We start from the raw sequence: 18,297 nt of genomic DNA on the forward strand, positions 1-18,297 counted from the left end.
AAGTTTGTATCTTTTTCCCTGCCTGAGGGCTTTTTTTTTTTTGTTTCCTTCCGTACCTTCAGACATAACATAAATGACCACCCCATTTTTAAGCTTGGTTTAATGCCAAAGCCCTCATTTTAGAGTTACCTATTTTGGATGGAAACAGCGTCTCATCGTCCAGCTGATCCTGCACCCAGGTCATCAGGTAATCGATGTACTTTGGTGCCGAGCATTTAATTGGCTTCTTGATGTTTGTCCCATCTGCCCAATGATATTCATATCTGGAATGGAATAAAAGAGAAATCAGTTCCTTTTAAACAACCAGAGAGCTCCATTTATATTAGGGCTGACTCAGGAATTCTGGGAGTTGAAGTCCACAAGCATGGCTGAAGTCCACAAGAATGGCTGGCTCAGGAATTCTGGGAGTTGAAGACCACAAGCATGGCTGAAGTCCACAAGAATGGCTGGCTCAGGAATTCTGGGAGTTGAAGTCCACAAGCATGGCTGAAGTCTACAAGTATGGCTGGCTCAGGAATTCTGGGACTTGAAGTCCACAAGCATGGCTGAAGTCCACAAGCATGGCTGGCTCAGGAATTCTGGGAGTTGAAGTCTTAAATGAGCTGTAGTGCCCCACTCCTGATTGACATTGTCGTGCTTTTAAGTGGAGGAGGCAAGCGTTTGATTTTGGGTGGCCCCCAAACACGGCCAATAGGACTTTTCTCCCTTTTAAGAGAAGAATCAGTTGTTCTCTCGAAGAGATGGAAGGCGGCTGGGTGCCGTTCTTGGCACGACGTGTCTTGTTCCATCCCACCCACTCCCAGCAAATGTCAGGAAGACTACACAATACACTATACAAATATAGAACACACACACACACACACAAACACCTGCCCGACACACACATCACTACTGGAAACAAAAAAAATCCGGCTTCACAGTCTTTTAAGAGGTAACCATGAAGAACACACATTGTTTTCTAGCGTATGATCAGTGATAAAATGGGAAAAGGCTGATATTTGGTTTCTCCTATTTTTAAACATTGCTGACGTTCTTACTTTGGCCCGGCAGACATCACTGGACAGCTGTCCTCTGTGCAGAAGTCTGTAATTGTCCCATAAAGCATGTTGATCTGGTTAAAAAAGTCCACAGCTGTCAAAGAAAGAAAAAAACACACACATTACACACATTAGCAAGCAACTATCAGGGGGGGAAATCCTTCTGCAAACCAAACAATGTTCGGTGGCTTTTCGGCAACATTGGTGGCCATAGATTCCACAGGAAACCAGTCGTCAGAAATATACCCAATGTTTTTTATTCAGAAAGGCTCAAGAATCGGGATAGAAGAGGAGTCGGCAACCTTAAACACTCAAAGAGCTACAAAGGTCCTAACCGGAAGCCCCCCCATTCAATTCTGGAGACAACCGGAAGTCCGGTTCCCCCACTATAGTCTCCTCCTAATATGGCATCCTTTTTCCTCCACCGACCAGATGTCCAGTTCCCCCACCATAGAGTCCCTTCCTAGTGTAGCATCCTTTTTCCTCTGCCGACTACATGTCCAGTTCCCCCACCATAGAGTTCCTTCCTAGTATGGCATCCTTTTTCCTCTGCCAACCAGATGTCCAGTTCCCCCACCATAGAGTCCCTTCCTAGTGTAGCATCCTTTTTCCTCTGCCGACTACATGTCCAGTTCCCCCACCATAGAGTTCCTTCCTAGTATGGCATCCTTTTTCCTCTGCCAACCAGATGTCCAGTTCCCCCACCATAGAGTCTCTTCCTAGTGTGGCATCCTTTTTCCTCTGCCGACCAGATGTCCGGTTCCCCCACCATAGAGTCTCTTCCTAGTGTGACATCCTTTTTTCTCTGACGACCAGATGTCCGCGTCCCCCACCATAGAGTCTCTTCCTAGTGTGACATCCTTTTTCCTCTGACGACTAGATGTCTAGTTCCCCCACCATAGAGTCTCTTCCTAGTGTGACATCCTTTTTTCTCTGACGACCAGATGTCCGGGTCCCCCACCATAGAGTCTCCTCTTAGTGTGACAACCTTTTTCCTCTGATGACTAGATGTCCAGTTCCCCCACCATAGAGTCCCTTCCTAGTGTGGCATCCTTTTTCCTCTGCCGACCGGATGTCCAGTTCCCCCACCATAGAGTCCCTTCCTAGTGTGGCATCCTTTTTCCTCTGCCGACCGGATGTCCAGTTCCCCCACCATAGAGTCCCTTCCTAGTGTGGCATCCTTTTTCCTCTGCCGACCGGATGTCCGGTTTCCCCACCATAGAGTCCCTTCCTAGTGTGGCATCCTTTTTCCTCTGCCGACCGGATGTCCAGTTCCCCCACCATAGAGTCCCTTCCTAGTGTGGCATCCTTTTTCCTCTGCCGACCGGATGTCCGGTTTCCCCACCATAGAGTCTCCTCCTAGCACGGCATCCTTTTCCCTCTACCTGTCCTAACTGATATTCCTATCAATTGTGGAGCCGACCGGCGACAGGGAGCCACAGCAGAGGGATGAAAAAGCCACAGGCTGCTGACCCCTGGGATACAATGACTCACATGATTGCGAGTACAAAATGAGATTTACTTAAAATAAAAGTGCCCACAACAGATTTCTCCAAAATTCCAGTCTCGTCCATGAACTCCCTTCCCCTTACATTGGCCCATTTGTAGAAAATATATGAGTTCTGTGCTCCAGAAAGTTTTTTTTCCGGAGCAGGAGAGGATTTAAAAACAATCCGAAGCAGGCCCTTGCAGCTCTATCCAACAGTGTATTTTTGCTGGCATAGAATTTAGGCTGTGGTTGCATGATCTCCCCAAGAAGCTAACAAACCAAAGGCAAATTAATGAAGCCCGTTGGAATGAATGTTTTACTTGGATACGAAAGATCCAAATTTCTGATTGAATTCACATTTGGCAGAGGCTAAGCAAATCCTTTCTAAAAGAGCCCTCTATCATTCAAGCAGAAAGTTATTGATATTAAAATAAAGAGTGGCTTGCCCTCGTTCGGCTCTTGCAAATCTTCCCGTTTGTTTCTCGGCAGGACTGGCGATTACAAAACTGTGCAAAACGGAGGCTTACGTTAAATAACGCGTTAACCGAGTGTTGGAAGAAATGTCCATCTGGGTTCAGTTCCAAGTGGGGAGAAAGACACTGGAAACATGGTGGCTGCTTGGAAAGATGGTTTTAATGATGGACAGGATCCCATGCCTTTGAAGATGTCAGGTGAAGGAGAAAAAGGGCAGAGATCCTGAGAGTCTCTGGGTTTTATACCCTCTCTGGTCTTTTGAATTGAGCTTGTATTCTGATTGGTTGTCAGATTCCCATGAGGCCATGCAGGGGAAACTTTGTAGGCTGTCCTGAGTCCCAGGCTTGGTTGAGCCTTGCTGGGTGATGTAATCTTCCGAGGTGCCAAGTGGTGAGATGGGTAGAGGGCTAATCCTACCTTTGTTGGATCTTGGGGGAGGGCATTTGCCGATGAACAGAGCTATCTCTTAAGTGCGGACATCTGCTGTGGCCTCTTGGGGAGGGAGGGGGCTATTAAGAGTGAGTCTGCTTCCTGTCTAAAAAACCATGCTTCTCCATTTCACATCCAGGGAAATATAATATTCTGCCTTTTTAAATATTTCTTAGAATATTTAATTTTTTCTAGGCGAGGGTGGGTGCTAACTTCCCACACACCAAAGGCCAGGAGAAGAAGTAATGGGTGAAAGATTCAAGTTGCTGTGAACAGTGAAATGTAAAACAGCCAACGAATCTTAAAATAAAGGGAGGCGTGGCTCCTGAGCCTTAACAAAAGTGCAAATGATTTTAGAATATTGTATTTGAGTGTACAATCTTTTATAGGGGAGCATGATAGCACCCCCCTGTGTTGGAAGGAAATGCCCATCAGGGTTCAGTTCCAAGTGAGGGAAAATGACACTGAAAACATGGAGGCTGCTTGGAAAGATGGTTTTAATGGTGGACAGGACCACGTGGTTGGAGATCCTGGGGGGCGGGGGGAGTGGGATTGCATGCCTCAAAGATGTTGAAGAAGAAAAAAAGAGCTGAGATGCTGAGAGTGACCTGGTTTTATGCTCTCTCTGGGCCCCACTTCCAGAGCCTCACTTCCTGGGCAAGAAATGCATTCTGATTGCTGGTCAGGCTCCCAGGGGGCTGAGGGGTCTTAAGCTAACTTTGTAGGCTGTCTTGTCTTTTGAGTCCTAAGCTTGGTTGAGCTGCTGGCTGATGTAATCTTCCCAGGTGCCATGTGCTGAGATGGGTAGAGGGCCAATCCTACCTTTGTTAGGTAGAATAGACTGGCTCAGGCCTTAATGGCCCGTTGACAAAGGTAGCGCGGGGGGAGCAGGAAGCTTTTGAAAAAAGCTTGTTTCTCCTTGCCTCATCCAGGGAAATATAATATTCTGCCTTTTTAATATTTCCTAAAATATTTCATTTTTTCTAGAAGAGGGAGGGGGTGGGTGCTCGCTTCCTACAAGAGTATCTATTTAAAAACGCCCTTGAGAAGGACGACAACAATATTATATCCTGCAATCGTGAAGATTGTTCTTTTCACTTTGACGGCATCTGCAAGTTGGCTCTTTCAAGTTGTTTGCAGACTTCTATCGGAAAACCGGCCTTGACAACCCGAATCTCTGTGGTTTGTTTTAAGACTGGCTGCAGAAACATCTGCCTTGCGAGAGATATGCTACCTCCCACAAGCGGTTGGCTCTCTGGGAAAACAAAACCTGACCCCTTTTTTCAATGCTGCCGCCATTCAACTACAGGTCAGAAATATTCATTTATCAAAAAACTCACACTTTCTTCAAGGAAGGTGCGTAGGAATGAAGTTCCTGCAATCCGGATTGTTTTATTTCCCTCCGACTTGAACTCAAATCAAAACGAAAAGAGGAGCTGAATATCCAAGGGACCAAAGAGATTCAACAGTTGTATGGCAAAACCCTCAAATCTAAATAGCATTGTCATCGCCGATTTTAAAAATGATGTATTTCTTTTTTTAAAAAAAATGACAGGAATCTCTCTGGTCATCCTTTCCCCATTTTTCCCCCAGCAGCTATATTTACATGGACTAGTAATCCGCATCATAATATATCTTAAAACTAGCTGATAACCCGGCATTGCCCAGGTATTTTTTTATAGGGGGAAAATGTCCGAACCAAACCTAATTTGTAGGTTCCACCACAAATCCGCGGTAGACTAAAGCGCGCTCGACAAAAGCGCATACGTGACGTCATCACAGCGCGACGAAAATGGCACGCTGTGAGCGGTAAATTTAAAATTAACGCAAAAACCTTACCCTAACCCCCCCAAACCTAACCCTAAACCTAACCCTAACGCTTAACGTAACCCTAAACCTAACCCTAACCCTTAACCTAACCCTTACCTTTGTGTGAATCGGCTTGCTTTAATTTAATTTTAATTTAATTTATTTTTAATTTTATTTGTCGCGCTGCTGATGACGTCACGTACGTGCTTTCGTCGGGCGCGCTTTAGTGGACCGCGGTTTTGACGGGTCACGAATTTGTAATGTTGGATTCTCCCCCTTACCAGAGGGAGCCCCCTTGTGGAGCACTGTGAAGCCGTTACCATGACAACTCCACTGCACTGTAGAGTAGAAGCCATTTTAAGGCACAACAGGCTGCATCTTAACAGAACACCCCCCAGGGGTGTTAGGGGCGTCTTACCCCCACAGTATTTGTTTCCAGAGGGTAAGTCATCTGTGTACCAAGTTTGGCTGAAATTGCTTGAAGTGCTCCAGAGTTATGCTGGAACCCACGCACACCAGTGGTGGGATTCAAATTTTTTTACTACCGGTTCTATGGGCGTGGCGTGGCTGGGTGGGTGTGGCTTGGTGGGTGTGGCTTGGGGAAGGATACTGTAAAATCTCCATTCTCACCCCACTCCAGGGGAAGGTTACTGCAAAATCCCCATTCCCTCCTGATCAGCTGGGACTCGGGAGGCAGAGAATAGATGGGGGCGGGGCCAGCCAGAGGTGGTATTTACCGGTTCTCTGAACTACTCAAAATTTCTGCTGCCGGTTCTCCAGAACTGGTCAGAATCTGCTGAATACCCCCCCCCCTCTCTCACACACACAGAGCCATTTTTATATGTATATATCGATTGTTTTTCTTCGTCGATAGGAACATTAAGAGAGAGGGATTGCTCCTCATCCACGTCTTTGCCTCAGAGAAAATAAAGTCTTCCTCTCTAGACACCGGGGAATTGCAAATTCTGGATACACTGAGGTAATTCCATGCACGCCCTTCTGTGAGGAAGACAGGATGCGTTCCAACAGTTTTCAAAACTTCAGTGCACAGAATAGAACTTTTGTGTATTAGTTCAGAAGACACGTAACCTGGATTCGTGTAAACAGGCAGTCCTCGACATAGGACCACTGCTCCATTTTACGACTTTTCTTGTCACAGTTGTGAAAGGTATTAAAATTGACGACTTCCAACCCCTGCCAGTGCACGGCGGGGTTGTGCAATTCGCCAGCTGCATCGCTCCAACTGGCCAGGGTGTGTTAATTGTGGACGCACACATATCCTTGCAATCACCGATCCCCAACTTCCTGGGCTATTCCTGCCAGCTGCCTGCCCTTCTCTTCCCATATAAAGCCAAACGGTATGGCTGGCCAGGGAGAACTGGTGAACTGTGTGGAAGACTGACACACGGGTACTCTTCGACTTACCATCACAATTGAGCCTAACATGTCTGTTGTTAAGCGAGACATTTGTTAAGTGAGTTTTGCCCCATTTTGCAAACTTCCCTGCCACAGTTGTCGAGTGAATCGCTGTCCTTGTTCAGTTAGCGACATGGTTATTAAACAAACTTGGTTTCCCCATGGACTTTTGCTTGTCAGAAGGTGGCAAGAGGGGAATCACACAACCCCGGGACACTGCAACCGTCATAAATACGAACCAGTTGCCAAGCGGTCAAATTTGAATCACATGACTGCAACAGTCATAAATTTGAAAATGAACCTAAATCACTTTTTTCCAGCGCCACTGTAAGCTTTGAACAGCCACTAAATGAACTGTTGTAAATCAAGGACTACTGTACTGATAACTTTAAAAAAAAAAGGTAAAAGAGATGACCAATATATGGTGGAATAGTCATTTGTTTTTCCTTTCATCAATCTGATGATGATGATGATGATGATGATGGAAGAGGAAAAGTGATGAATCTGACTAGAGCTGTCCCAGTTTATTGGAACAAAATTCAATTAACTTCAAGGTTTTCCCTCGTGGAATTTACCCATTTGGCTTAAAACAACAAATTATGAGAATGGTCTACCCACTGAAAGTTGAGTAGCTGAAGGGAAAGCAAGAATGGTAAAACTGCCTACAGTCTTTTTGTGACACTACTATACCACGGTGGAAACGAGTAAACGGAGACCACATGTCCCCAAAGAAACATGACTAATTCTTGTTTTAAAAGCATGAATACGAAGGGGGGGAAACGGAGGGGAATTCACAAACTGGGAAATCCTATTAGCTATATATATATAAAAGGAAAATACCACACACTCATCACGAAATCTCTAGAACCGTAAAGCCTACAAACTTGAAATTTGGCACGTAGGTTCCTCTTGTCTTCTAGGCGCTCGCTAAGAAAGGATTTTTCAAAATGACCTCATTAGTATTAGTATTACTTATATAGTAATTAACACGCTCGGATGCTAAGGAGTTCTACTCCCCCTCCCCACCTGAAAAGAACTCTGTTCCAACTGCCAGTTGCCTCACATTCCGTTACCTCAGTTCAAACTGGCAGATGTTCCACTCCTTTACTGGGACTCCTTACAAGTACTAAACGTCAGTACCTCACCAAAATGTCCTCGCCTTCCACTTATGGAACTGCTTCCGAACTCAAGGCAGCAGGAGCAATATTCCTTTATGTGTTTCAATCACCGACCACCCCTGAGCCAACGGATTGTGAACCAAATTTCTCCTACATAGTCCAATCACATAGTTTCGTCGCAAAGCACTCGTAGCCAGCTAGTATTGTTATATGGACCTTTTTTAGTTTTACTTAAATGAATAGGCGTTAATATTCATTCTTTTTTTAAAAACTGTAGCATCTGTATAGTATTAATATTAGTTCTGTTTATTGTGTTTTCTTTGGCACATTTTGGCTAAAAATAACTAAATCAGGAACCATGGTAACAGGGGTCCAGACAGAACATCTGGCTGGCACTGTTGCCAAAAGCAAGGGACAGATTGAATCCAGACAACCAGCTACTTTTCCAGCAGAGTTCAAAAAGGAGGTGAAATTTAATGTTCTTGCTGCACAAATGTGCCTTATCAAACCATCCTGCCGTGAATTCAAAGTGGGACAATATTTCTGGGGTTTAAGGCCACCTGAATAGCCTTAAATTTTAGCTTCCTGTTTTTGTTCAACTGTCTTCAAACCAACTGCTTTCTGCTGTAGCGGCTTTCATGCCATTAGAGTTTCTCAGGCTGTTTGTCATTCAGGTTCATGACAATGAGGGCTTTACGGCAAATATTGTAAAACACAGGTAAGCCTCGACTTGCAACAGTTCAATTAGGGACCGACTGTTCGAAGTCACAGCGGCACTGAAAAGAAGTGACATGACCATGTTTCACACTTACGACACTGCGACCAACGTAACCGTTGAGTCGGTTGTCAAAACATCCAAATGTAAATCACGTGGCCCTGGGGATGATGCAACGGTCGCAAGTGTGAAATGCAATCATAAGTTGCTTTTTTCAGGGGTGTCGTAACTTCAAACGGACACTAAATGAACTGTTGTAAGTTGAGGACTTCCTGTAAGGTAAAAGTTCCCCTGCCCTTGCGTGCTAGTCGTTCCCAACTCTAGAGGGCGGTGCTCATCTCCGTTTCAAAGGCGAAAAGCCAGCGCTGTCCGAAGACGTCTCCGTGGTTATGTGGCTGGCATGACTCAACGCTGAAGATGCATGGAACGCTGTTACCTTCCCACCAAAGGTGGTCCCTATTTTTCTACTTGCATTTTTTACCTTCTTTTGAACTGCTAGGTTGGCAGAAGCTGGGACAAGTAATGGGAGCTGACTCTGTTACATGGTTTTAGGGATTCGAACCGCTAACCTGCCGACCTTCTGATCGACAAGCTCATTGTCTTAGCCACTACACCCCCCACAAATAATATGTCTCAATTGACCAATTCCAGGAGGAATGGATTACATCAGGGGCGTCAAACTCAAGGCCCGTGGGCCGGCTGCAGGAGGCCGTCACAACCCAACCCGAGCTCAAGTTTTGCTGGCAGAGTGCTCAGGACACCACAAGTGCCACCGCCACGAGTGATGTCAAACTGGCTGCGCTCACCCTGGCTACGCCCCCCCCCGGCCCTCCCGAGATCAAACACAACCCTGATCATTAAAATCGAGTGGGACATCCCTGGATTACATTAAATACCCCCCCAAAAAAATGGTGCTTTCCCCACCCTCATGCATCAGTGCTTGAAAACATACACAGAACCAAGGCAGATTCTCCTTACTGTTCACTGCGACCCATTCGTTTAGATCTTCGCCTTCGGGCAGCATAACGGCCATCCGTAAGTTGCCACTTCCAAGAGTTGCCTCCGCGTGTTTCAGCAGCTCATATTGGTGGGAGCCTTCCGGAATGTTCTTCTTTGGTTTAAAAGTTTTAGAAGAGCGGCTACCACTGCAAAAGGGAGGAAAGAGATTCTGAGCACCAGAAGCAAGGAAATAATTTCATTATTCTATTCTGATACATTTTCGGTTACAAAAAGAACCCCCCATTCCCCCCCCCTTCACAAGCAACACAAAGAGTTACATTAAATAGGATTGACCTCTCTCGGAGGTCAGTATTGTTGCATCCAACCTAAATGACATCCACAACCCTCCCAATTAAATAAAATTTTAAAAATGATTAAAGCAATTACCCGTAAGATTGTCAAACCCCCTCAAGGCCTCAATGTTCTGATGGCAATGTTTTGTTGACCGAAAACCAGTGGTGGGTTCTGGATCCCTTTGCAACTGGTACGGTTGCAACGGGGCCTGGCGTCCTCCATGTGAACACGCGCAGTGCACGGATGCGTCTTACCGTCCAGTGACACCTCCGCAACGCTCCAGCTGCTTGGCAGAGCGTTGTGTAGGCGCTATACGCACCACACGCATTCACAGAAGCGCCAAATAGTTTAAAGACAGGTAGGGAGCATGGGTGGGTAGGTGAGCCCTCCGGAGCACTGTACTGGAACGGTACCCGGGGCTCCAGTATGCCCGTACCAGGGCGTACCATCTGTAACCCACCATTGCCGAAAACACACGCAGGTAGTCTTAACTTACAATCACAATCGACCCTAAAATTTTGATTCCTTAGCCAGTCGTTAACTGAGTTTAGCCCCATTTTACCACCTTTTTTGTCCCAGTTGTTAAGCAAATCACTGCAGTTGTTAAGTGAATCACGTGGTCATTCAGCGAATCTGGCTTCTCCTATTGACTTTGCTGGTTGGGAGCCAAGAGTCTGGCAGTTCTCAGCTGCCTTCAAAGTCAGACTTCAGTGAGGCAGACGAACAGCTGGAGCCTGTTCCCAGTATGCACAGAGCTGCCAGACGAAGGGAGCAGCTAAAGAACAGGGGTCAATTTGGGAGTAAGGCCACAGGTGGATGATGAATAGCTCCTCCCAGAGGAAATAAAAGAGGAGCAAAAAAGGAGTGGAGTTTGCAGGAGACAATTTGCTCGCTTAATTGGCTCGTGACTCTCCGAGACTCCTTGCCAGGTTTTGCAGACATCGGCCTGGCAGCTCTCCAAGCCAGATAAGGTCGGTGACTGTAAATCCCCCCTTGAAAGACTTTGCTGGATGTGAATGAACTGAATTCACAATAGATTAATAAAAGGGTTTTTTGTCGGGACAAGGAGTTTGCTTCATGCTCTTGGGAAGCCTCGGTCAGAACACCTTCCTATACGACCACAGATACCTGAGACTCTACTACAGGCCATAGACTCTGTACAGAGGAGGCTACTGCAAAAGGGGTCCAAAATACAGAATAAAAGAACACCTTCATTTTGAACAGGTACGAAAACATAAGTCAGCTTTTTTTTTCTTTCTTTCTTTGCAAACCGAGGATGACTTGAGATTCTCCATAGACATTGAGCGATATTTATTAAAGCTCCGAAATGTATGTTAAAGCAGCGTTGTCTACTTCCTCTTTACTGTGTAGATAACAGGAACTGTACCTCCCCACCGCTTAGTCTCTCTTCCCAAATTACATATTCAAAACCATACTTCCAGTTTTTGGCTGACCCTTTAAAAACAAAGCATGAGCGGAACACATTTTACCGCAGAAACTTTGTGCATGTATTTAGCAGCTGATACATTCTGGACTCTTCGGCTTCCAAAACTAAAAGAGGTATAAAAAAAACAGACGCACTCTTTTATTTAAATCTCAGTTATGAAATTTTACATGTCGGTGGACCATGTATTTTCCTTATTATTTCGTCACTCATATTCAGCTAAACACAGAAAGCTTTCTCGGACGATCAACTAAGTTCACTTTGTTACCCTGTTTCCCTGAAAATAAGACCTCCCTGGATAATAAGCCCAGTCGGGCTTTTGAGCACATGCGCTAAAATAAGCCCTCCCCTGAAAATAAGCCCTCCTCTAAAATATTTAAACGCATGCGGAGTCAGTCCCTGTCATTTCTTGGGGGGAGGGGGGAACATGCCCCACGTGCCCCATATGCACCTCCCATCCACACCGAACGGCCTTGTGGAGGCAGATCCTGCAAACCCTAGCTATTGCGTCCCTTCTCTTAGTGGTGGCCACAACAATGGAATGGAATACTGCATCCAGTTTTGGTTGCCACGATGTAGAAAAGATGTGGAGACTCTAGAAAGAGCGCAGAGAAGAGCAACAAAGAGGATGAGGGGACTGGAGGCTAAAACATATGAAGAACGGTTGCAGGAACTGGGGATGTCTAGTTTAATAGAAAGAAGGACCAGGGGAGACATGATAGCAGAATTCCAATATCTCAGGGGTTGCCACAAAGAAGAGGGAGTGAAGCTATTCTCCAAGGCACCTGAGGGCAGAACAAGAAGCAATGGGTGGAAACTAATCAAGGAGAGAAGCAACTTAGAACTGAGGAGAAATTTCCTGACAGTTAGAACAATTAATCAGTAGAACAGAAGTTGCCTCCAGAAGTTGTGAATGCCCCAACACTGGAAGTCTTTAAGAAGATGTTGGATAGCCATTTGTCTGAAAACGGTATAGGGTTTCCTGCCTAGGCAGGGGGTTAGACTAGAAGACCTCCAAGGTCCCTTCCAACTCTGCTATTGTATTATTGTATTGTAAAAAGAGCGGCAGGCCCAGTGGTGCTAGGGCTGGCAAGAATGTGCTAGAAACGTCCGGCCCTCTCTGGATCAGCTGGGCCACGGACCGAGGTTAAGGGGCCTCTTGTACCTCAAAAATAATAAACCTTCCTGAAAAAGGGTGTTGGTACTTACTTGATACGCCTCTTCTCATAGTGGGGAGGAGTATCCAGGATGGGTTGACCTTATCCTCTCGTTGATTGGACTGAGTCAGATAAGCTCTTGGTATACACCCCTGGTCTACCAGGCACCACCCAGTTATCGACTCAGTCCCTCAACTGGACAGTTTGCCATCCTGGATCTCCGATAATTTGGAAAGAAATTTAAAGAAAGAAATAGGATTAATTCATCTCCCTATAGCAGCAGCCGCAAGCGAGCTGGACAGCTCTGCCTACTCCTCACCTCACTATGGAGAATAAGGCCAAGTGCTTATTTCGGGAGTCAAAATAAAATAAGACCCTGTCTTATTTTCGGGGAAACACGGCATAACATCTATACAAGTGTTAAGAAAAGTACTCAGATTTTTTTTAAATTTTTTTTTACCTGCAGTCAAGCAGAGTAAGACATAATTGAACTAAGTAATAGTGTAGCCTCCAAAACTAAAAAAGCAACTTTAAGCTTTTACAGTAAGGTGACTATAAAATATTAAATGTTTGGAACAAAGTTGTCACTAAATAATGAAAATATTAGGCCTGAAATTCTACACTGCTGTATATCTTTAAGGCCCAGTGAATTCAGCCTTCAATCTAAGCAATTATCCAGATATGCTGACTTCAACTCCCAGAATTAATGCTGAGATATCTGGACATTAAAATTGAAAACATCTGGAGAACATCCAAGATAAGGAAAGTGAGTTTAGTAAGTAGTAATTAGTTCATCTATTGCTGCAAACCTCTCTTTAAAAATATCAAAGAGAAACAAGATAAAATAGATTTTATTTAGACAACTTGGAAAAACAGCCTAGGAACTGGTTCATAATGAATCTGTCAAATCCCTTTTTAAAATTCTCTAAGCTGCTGACTATTACAGCAGTGAATTACCATTCTATAATGGTAAACATTACAGAAAATATGTTATTTGTCTGCCTGGCATCATCTGCCAGTAAACTTAATTAATCCACTTGGAAAAAAAAGCTGACCGCATACTTTCTCAGTGTCATCCATATATTTTATAACAACCTCATTATTTATTATACCATATTTCCCCCTAAAAAGATTAGGTTTCCCTCAAATAATTTATTTTTAAAATTGTCATTTTTGTATAGTTTTCTTGTCTAAGGGAGGACTAGAACTCACAGTCTCCTAGCAAATGAACCAAAATCACCCAGCCAGTTTTCTTGCCTAAGGGAAGACTAGAACTCACAGTCTCCTAGCAATTGAACCAAAATCACCCAGGCAGTTTTCTTGTCTAAGGGAGGACTAGAACTCACAGTCTCCTAGCAATTGAACCGAAATCACCCAGCCAGTTTCCTTGCCCAAGGGAAGACTAGAACTCAGTCTCCTAGCAAATGGACCAAAATCACCCAGCTGTTTTTTGTTATGTCTAAGGCAGTACTAGAACTCATACTTTCCTGGTTTCTAGGTGCCTTAACCATTAGACCATACGGTCCTCAAACCTAGGAGGTTGTGTACAACAAGTTGGAGAACAGGGACTCTGCTGAAGAACAGGAAGAGTGAAATTTAGCAAAGACCATTTCTCTTTTACAGGGTAACTGAAGACTGGAAAAGGGTGTTAAGTCACTGCTGCATTAATTTCATGAAGAAACCTGCTGAGCAACATGGGTAAAGTTGGAAGAACAGGAGATGCACGGATATAGGACATGCATGACACACGCAGATCTCCAGGTATATACTGTATGTTAAAAGAAAGCAAAGGCCTCAGATAAGCAATTTGAGAAATGGCAGGCTGTGTGGGGAGATGAATGGAACAAATGCAAAAATGAAGGCAGCAAAATAAGCAATCAATGTACAGACTTTAAACTTACAATGCTAACACAAAAATACTTAGCAATAGCAATAGCAATAGCAGTTAGACTTATATACCGCTTCATAGAGCTTTCAGCCCTCTCTAAGCGGTTTAAAGAGTCAGCATATCGCCCCCACAGTCTGGGTCCTCATTTCACCCACCTCGGAAGGATGGAAGGCTGAGTCAACCTTGAGCCGGTGAGATTTGAACCGCTGAACTGCAGATAACAGTCAGCTGAAGTGGCCTGCAGTACTGCACCCTAACCACTGCGCCACCTCGGCTCTTGCAAAACTTATCAGTTTTGACACCTAATGCCATAGACAGAAACATCTCTATATACTGTATGGGAATTATTAACATGGAAATTGGCTAATCTAAAGAAAAGAAGAATTAGGGGTGACACTATAGCAGTAGTCCAGCATTTGAGAGGCTGTCAAAAAGAAGAGGGGGGGGGAGAGACCAAATTATTCTCCAAAGCACCAGAAGGCAGGAACAAGAAACAATGGATGGAACAGTGAGGACAATTAACAAGTGGAACAGCTTGCCACCAGAAACCGTGGGCGCTCCATCACTGGAGGTTTTTAAGAACAGACTAGAATTATTAGACAGACACTTATCTGAAATGATTTAGGTGTCAGGGTTCCAAATAGCATCCAAAATTAAATCAGAGTCCGAGGCAAAGCATTCCTCAAAGTTCCAATTGATTAAGAGAGCCACGTTGGCACATCTGGGGAAACCTGAATCTGAAAGCTTCCCGGTTTTCCCCACCTAGTTGAAAGTTCAAGATCTTGCCTCCACACCCACAAGTCCATCCCATGGTCCAATCTCCCACTGCCATGCTGGCAGTTCCACCCATCTAGTTCCGGTCAGGTGCAGAGGCCCAAAGACAAAGGATGACCTTTGCTTTCTAGAAAGAATGTTGTTATGGCTACATAGCATCTAACTCCATACAATCCCCCCTCCCATTTTCCCACAATAGAAAATGCATTGCAGAATAATAGAAAGTGTGGAAGGCCAAAGATCCAAAATAAAAGATGGCTGCAGGCTTGACAATAGGTTCTCCTGCTTGAGCAAGGGGCTGGGCTAGAAGACCTCAAAGGTCCCTTCCAGTTATATTTTATTCTAAATTACCGTGTTTCCTCGAAAATAAGACAGGGTGTTATTTTCTTTTGACCTCCGATGTAAGAGCTTGGCCTTATTTTCAGGGAGGTGTTATTATTTTTGAGGTGCAGAAGATGACGAGCGTGGTCCCCTCATGGCTGCTGGTGTGTTGCATTATTTTGGGGAGGGCTTATTTTTTGGGGAGGGCTTATTTTAGCACATGCGCTCAAAAGCCCGATTGGGCTTATTATCCGGGGAGATCTTATTTTCAGGGAAACAGGGTAGCAGACCCAAAGAAGAGGAAAAAAAATGTAGATTTTGTGCCTATTCAGAGAAGGAGGAGAAAATTATTATATATAGGAAAAAAGCTAAGGAAAAAAGCAAAAAAAGAACGCAGGCCCAATAATATTGGTATGTTAGAATAATAGATTTTGGAGACCTTCTAACACCAGCCTTCTGATGAAACTGACAAACTCAACACAATTCAAAATCACACAATCCGATTGCTGAGCCACAATTACACCCTTGAAAGAAAAGGAAAAAAAAATAAAAAGCACAAAATCCAGAACTTGAAATAAAAGAGTGCATTTGTCCATAAAGTTGGAAAACGAGATCTCGGAGTGTACAGTATATTTGGTATGTGGTTGCAAAGGCTAAAACAACACTGAAGGCTCAAGAGGCCTCTGAAATAATTGCTGGATGTAATAACACAACACCGAAGCTTCCTTACAAACTTAATGAAAAGGATTGGCTGGACTTTTGTTTTGGAATAGAGGAATGTTTGCCCTACATCCATGCAAAGAACAGCTAACAGCAGAATTGAAGAAAATCCAGAGAAATTACTGATTTTTCTCTCAGCTGTTCTAATGCAATGCATGGGGGTCTTAAAATTTCAATCCAAAGAACAGTTTTATGGCAGGGGATCATATATATCTATATATATAAGAGTGAAATATCACTCATGCATCATCCAGAACCCCTACAAACTTGAAATTTGGCACATATGTTTCTCTTGGCTTCTAGGTGCTTCCTAAGAAAGGATTTTTTGAAATGACCATCAGATCATTAGTATTTCTTATATTATTATTAACACGCTCTGATGCTAAGGAGTTAGTCTGAGGGAGAGAAGGGGATAGGAGAGGATCAATAGGGCCGAAGGTACAGGATAATAAAAACAAGGACAAAGAGGCTGAAAAACAGCTTCTGGGGCAGTAACTATATTGAATTCCATTGTATAGTGCAGTATTACTGCAATATCAAGGGGTTTTCAATTCAATTGTGTGGAATGCGAAGGATGTGTGCTTGTGCTTTATTTTGAAAGTGATAATGTACACTGAAGATGGCATTTAATTTCGTTGCACGAGGTGCAATGACCATAAAGAAAAGTAAAGTAATTCACAATACAATCCCTTTTATATCTCCTTGAAGAGTTTCAATGCAGCCCAAAGATTGAACAGCAGGCAGTCACCGGGAAACTCTGAATGATGTCTGGGTATGCAAAACTAAAGAGATGGAAGTAAGGCCTTCCATCTTCCTAGCTTTTCTAAGTGTCGCTTTTGGCAATCACAAAGTGAACAAACACTGCAACGTTTGACTTTGCACAATTCACATTCTCTCCCTGTAGAGCATGGATACTCGATTATCTATGTTGGATGATCAAACACAGAGATATACCACTGCTGCTCCATCACCATTTATAACTGAACCCCTTAATAAATTAAACTGCGATCTTTGCAATTCATTTCGGTGTTGATTCCCAATTCAAAACAGGATAAAACTGGAGGAGACTGAAGGGAAGTTTTTGGAAGGAATTTCAATGCAAGGGTGGAATCAAGACAGAAAACATTTACGGGAAGGAAGTAGACAAAACAATACAGTTAAGACAGGGGAAGGAAGGAAGGAAGGAAGGAAGGAAGGAAGGAAGGAAGGAAGGAAAGAATCACAGACAAAAGAAATGGGGAGAAAGGCTAATGAAGATGTCCGCACTCACGCATTTTAAACAGAAAACAACAGAAATTGTTTCAAAGTCGAAGCGATGCAAGAAACTAGAATAGAATAGAATAGAATAGAAGAGAAGAGAAGAGAATTCAATTCTTTATTGGCCAAGTGTGACTGGACACACAAGGAGTTTGTCTTTGGTGCATATGTTCTCTGTGTACATAAGGAGAATAAAAATACATTCATCAAGAATAAAAAGATACAACACTTAGTGATCGTCAAGGTTACTAATAAGCTATCAAATCCTACTAGGAAACAATAAAAATATAAATTGTAAAGATACAAGCAACATGGTTATAGTCGTAAGTGGGAAGAGATCGATACTAGGAAGGAAGAGAAGAATAATAGTAATACAGTCTTAGTAAATAATTTGACAGTGGTGAGGGAATTATTTGTTTAGCAGAGTGATGGCATTTGGTAAAAAAACCTGTCCTTTTGTCAAGTTGTTCTGATGTGACGTGCCCTATAGCGTTGTTTTGAGGGTAGGAATTGAAACAATTTACCGTATATACTCGAGTATAGGCCGACCCGAATATAAGCCGAGGCACCTAATTTTACCAAAAAAACTGGAAAAGTTATTGACTCGAGTATAAGCCTAGGGTGGGAAATGCAGCAGCTACCGGTAAATTTCAAAAATAAAAATAGATACCAATAATGTTTTTGAATATTTATTTCAAAGAAAAACAGTAAACTAGCGGTGTATTCAATGAAATACTTCACTCACCTCATGATGCTGATGTCCCGCTGTGATGATGATGTCCCGTGCAGCCGCGGGAGCGATGTCCCGCCTCCTATGACACACGGCACAGTGATTCCTATCATTGGATCACTGTACCAGAGGAGGTGGGACATCGCTATGTGGCTGCTTGCCATAACAAGGAGGAGGTGGGACATCGTTGCAGAGCGGCAGGAGGGGGAGGAAGGGGAATCGTAAG

At 43.9% G+C, this 18,297-nt stretch overlaps 1 protein-coding gene across 1 annotated transcript in view; it reads right to left on the reverse strand.

Moving 5' to 3' along the window:
• The window catches only part of MOB1B (MOB kinase activator 1B), a 44,439-nt gene that overhangs the window by 10,583 nt on the left and 15,559 nt on the right, over window positions 1-18,297 (reverse strand). Inside the window, exons 2-4 of the mRNA XM_032223847.1 lie at window positions 9,466-9,632; window positions 1,038-1,131; window positions 130-263 (exon numbers count right to left, since the gene is read on the reverse strand). Coding sequence (XP_032079738.1) covers window positions 130-263; window positions 1,038-1,131; window positions 9,466-9,632 — 395 coding nt within the window. The remainder of the gene's footprint in view (window positions 1-129; window positions 264-1,037; window positions 1,132-9,465; window positions 9,633-18,297) is intronic.

Source organism: Thamnophis elegans, chromosome 9 (genome assembly GCF_009769535.1).
Source record: "Thamnophis elegans isolate rThaEle1 chromosome 9, rThaEle1.pri, whole genome shotgun sequence".
In the NCBI taxonomy this organism is placed as follows: Eukaryota; Metazoa; Chordata; class Lepidosauria; order Squamata; family Colubridae; genus Thamnophis; species Thamnophis elegans.